The 3,936-nt window shown below is 40.5% G+C and overlaps 1 protein-coding gene across 1 annotated transcript; it reads right to left on the reverse strand.

The window, feature by feature from the left end:
• Positions 1-325: 325 nt before the first annotated feature.
• On the reverse strand, positions 326-3,332 carry LOC139331739 (uncharacterized). Its single transcript, XM_070963369.1, has 7 exons — positions 3,230-3,332; positions 3,023-3,116; positions 2,052-2,151; positions 1,687-1,949; positions 1,344-1,530; positions 1,071-1,198; positions 326-966 (listed from the first exon to the last, which is right to left on the reverse strand). The coding sequence occupies exons 1-7, from the start codon at positions 3,268-3,270 to the stop codon at positions 652-654; spliced, it is 1,128 nt and encodes a 375-aa protein (XP_070819470.1). The 5' UTR covers positions 3,271-3,332; the 3' UTR covers positions 326-651.
• Positions 3,333-3,936: the final 604 nt, after the last annotated feature.

Below are 3,936 nucleotides of genomic sequence, written 5' to 3' on the forward strand. Positions count from 1 at the left end.
CCCAGTAGTTTTGTTTCTTCTGCTGTCGAATCTTGTGCCAAGCACTTTTTGAACAGGCTCAACCAGTCCCCATTTCTCTCTTAAGTGTTTGTTTAGTTTTGTTTTTGAATTTAAAGATGTGAATGGATTTTGCAACGTTTGGAAGGACTGTTCTATTTTGTTCCTATTTTCTGTATCCTGTGGAGACAAGCACTGTAAAGCTAAATCCTTAGCCTGACTGTGAATCTCAAAAATCACTTCTTCCATGGAAGAGACAAACCGCTTAACATTAGACTGACTTAATCCAGCTGCTTTGAGTTGTGCGACAGCAGTAGCACACATATCTAAAGTGCTATTGGATGGTGCAGATGTTGTAGCTGTCTCCTCTACATTTGCTGTCACCAGCTCTCCTGCATCACCAACGTCTGCTGTGCTTGAATTGACATCATAACTTGTTGGTCGATATTGTCAGTGTGTTTGGTGTTAAAATGTTTCCTAAACCCAGAAAAAGTTCCAAGGATACGGCCACATCCAGACTGAGCACATTTAAGGCGAAGATTTTTTCCATCCAAGTAACCATGAACTACTTGTAAATGCCTAACAAGTGTATTTGGGCAAGTTAAGTCAGTCTGACAAACAAAGCACTTCATGTCAAACAGATCCATTCAAGTACTAATGAAGCAACCTAGCCCGAACTTCTGCAACACGGGGACTCTCCTTCACTTTGCCAACATCAATGTTGTACACAGTGGTCTGGATGAACGTGAACATGTTGTGTAGCATGGGGTTGTACGATGTGGCAAAGACATAGTGTGCTTTAAACAATTCATCAAAGGCACCAAGAGAAGAGGATGACTTGCAAGTGATGGTATTCTTGTCAAGGATGATGAACTGGTGGAGTGCTTTCTTCTTAGGTCCAACAGCCAGGATATAGGGTTGTGTGCTGGTAGTGATGGCATCAAGATGCTCTTGGATGTTGGTTCCTGTCTGAAAAGACAAAACACAAATACATTGTAAGGCATTTACAATTATATGGATGTAATATTTCACAAAAAATCAAGACTCCATCAGTGAAAAATCCCAATAATAACCTTCTTGAAGACCATGAGATGTTTCTCTGCTTGAGAAGCAGACACCTTTCCTGGTCTCTTACGACCCTGGGCAGAGGGTGGAATCAGGTGTAAGAGCAGAAAAATAGATGAGAGGTCAGTGTCCCAACCTGTAACAACACAAATTTAATGGTAAGTGGATCAGCATCAGCAAAATTCAGTGAATTCTTAATGCTATTCTTAGCACTAACATGGGTTACAGTGAAGCACACATGACAAGTGCAGCCAATGGAATATGGAAGAAGTCATACTTACCGATGTCGATATCCTCTTCAGTGCCATCCTCTGGAGGATCAGCTGCAAGGAGGAGATCTTCAAGCTCACTGGTGGATGGAAGCTTTCTGCATTGTTGGATGATCTTTTTCTTGAATGTGGTAGTCCATTTCTCCAGAAACTTGCCCAAGATATCCTCCCCAAACATCAGAACAAAATCCTGTTCCACCTAGAGTGAGGATAATCGGTGAGAATTTCCAGATTTCACAGCCAAATGAATTGTGTTAATTGTCTGACTGTCACTAAAATACACACATACTTTTTGTTTTCTTTTACAAAACTATGAAACTGTCAAAACACTGTCAAAATAATTTCAAATGATTACCAAGCCTTTGACATCTTTGAACCGTGGAAAGACAGACAGTACGTTGCTTGACTGCTGGGGGTCATGGATCACATTGCGGCGGAAGTCAAATGTCAGCTTCATCTTCTTCTTGATTGTGTCCTCATCATCAGCTGAATGTTTCATCAGTGCGATGGCTTCCTTACACTCATCTTCACTCAGGACAGTCTCTGGAACGAACTGGGGCTCTCGTCTGCCAGCTGGTCCTCCAAGCCCATCTTCATGAGACGCTCCTTTGGATGTTGCTACGCAATATGGGAAAATGCCATATTTTGACAACCATATAAACTTACAGGCAAAGAAAAAAAAAAGCTTCAGATCTTCATCCAGTATTATTATAGCATTACCTCCAGATGATGATCGTCTGTCTCTGGCACTGGATCTCTGTATAGTTTTGATCCTCCAGGCCAAGTACCCAGTGCCACTCTCGCCATCATAATAATGCTCCTTGGAGGTGAAAAGATAACAAAAATAGACACTCCATTAATGACATTTTTTTTTTAAGTTAAGGTGCTTCAAAGTTATTTTGGACATAACAAACAGAAAGTGAGATTTTGAATATGAATTCATCACTCCTCCCTCTCTGCTCCCAATATCCTTCCTGTAGCCCCATCCTCTAAAACATTTTGAGCCAGAACCACTTTCCAAAACGGGCAGAGTGATTTCAAAAGCGCACATATGGTGTAGCTACTCCCTTACCGGCTATGTGTTTGCCTCAAAAACAACTCCGTCTCATATCATTACATTATTAATGATATGAATAATGTAATATATTCATATTACATTGTGGGCGGTCGAGGCAGATGGCCGCCCACCCAGAGTCTGGTTCTGCTCGAGGTTTCTGCCTGTTAAAAGGAAGTTTTTCCTCGCCACTGTCGCCAAGTGCTTGCTCATGGGGGAATTGTTGGTTTCTTTGTAGATAAAAGAGCTTGGTCTGTACCAGCTCTATATGGAAAGTGTCCTGAGACAACTTCTGTTGTGATTTGGCGCTATACAAATAAAATTGAATTGAATTGAATTGAATTATTATTTCATTGTGTGGTGAACATGCAGGTCACATCTTAGCGTCAAGTGTGTGTTTTGGGGCTGTTGGATTGTGTATTTCATGAGTTTTGATGGCAGGAGGGTACCATTCACCTCCATTGTGTTCAGTGAGCAGCTCACACCTCAGCCCCACAGATCTCAAAACAACAGGCACTGATAATTAAAGGTAATGTAAATACTCATATGACTATAGGGATTATGGTGATGGGCGAATTTAACATTATATTGAACTATCCCTTTAACATTTTCACAGCCATTATCTTGTATGACATACATAACCGTTCCTGGAGAATGGATCACTGAGGTAGGGGAATAAGCTCACAATTCCTCGGGCATACATTTCTTTCACCTGTCTGGGTGGTGATGTACTGTAAGATAACAAAAAAAGTAAAGATTTCTCAGTTGTATGAACTAGATTTAACAAAGATTTGAATTTACCTAAAAGCTGCATTTAGCTGACTGGAAACTGTTTACAAATTACCCATTCTTCTCCCTCATGTCAGCTGCCACTATGTTCACCATTTTCCTTCTGGTCTCATCTGTCAGGGACTTGCTTCGATTATATTCATTTATTATGCGTTCCCCACCAGGTCTCTTGGTAAGAATGGATTCTACCAACTTCAAACGAAGAGCAAAACAATTGAGCTTGTGAATAATACATCCCAGTAATACATTAGTTAATGCTGGTGAAAACATTAAGTCCTCTTCCTAAATAGGGACTTTAAAAGATTCTTAAAAACAAATAGTTATTAAGTTAATACTATTTTCTTTTTTATGGCTTTGGGGGCTTAAAAAATAATTCCTGTTCTGGTGCTCGTGTATTAATCGTGTGTTAACTCTTATGTGCTTGGCTTCTGTGTCCAACCTCAGCCGTTTACTAGGAGGACTCTCTGAAAGGATGACTGTATCTTGAGAATCAGACGAATCAAGGGATGGTGGTCCAGACTGCTCAGGAGATGGTACCATGGAGACAGATTCTGACAATGATAGGAGATGCAGATGGAAGGAGAAACATTAACCACAAGTAGCATGTCCATTAAATAATGTAATAGAATTTACAAATGTAATTGAAACAAACCAGTGTCACATCTGATGGTTAGCACTCCATGTGATGGATCCTTAACTACATCTTCAAATATGTCATCATCCAACTCAGTCCCCGAACTGTCAACAACCTTCACACCTTCT

This window comes from Chaetodon trifascialis, chromosome 5 (genome assembly GCF_039877785.1).
Source record: "Chaetodon trifascialis isolate fChaTrf1 chromosome 5, fChaTrf1.hap1, whole genome shotgun sequence".
Classification (NCBI taxonomy): Eukaryota; Metazoa; Chordata; class Actinopteri; order Chaetodontiformes; family Chaetodontidae; genus Chaetodon; species Chaetodon trifascialis.

What these genes read in the sequence shown, in the direction of transcription:
- LOC139331739 (XM_070963369.1), bottom strand. Translation starts at nt 3,270, where the DNA reads ATGGTGAACATAGTGGCAGCTGACATGAGGGAGAAGAATGG. An exon ending in GACATGAGGGAGAAGAATGG is followed by an intron (nt 3,117 to 3,229) that starts GTAATTTGTAAA and finishes GTTATCTTACAG; the next exon opens with TACATCACCACCCAGACAGG. An exon ending in CATTCTCCAGGAACGGTTAT is followed by an intron (nt 2,152 to 3,022) that starts GTATGTCATACA and finishes TTCACCTCCAAG; the next exon opens with GAGCATTATTATGATGGCGA.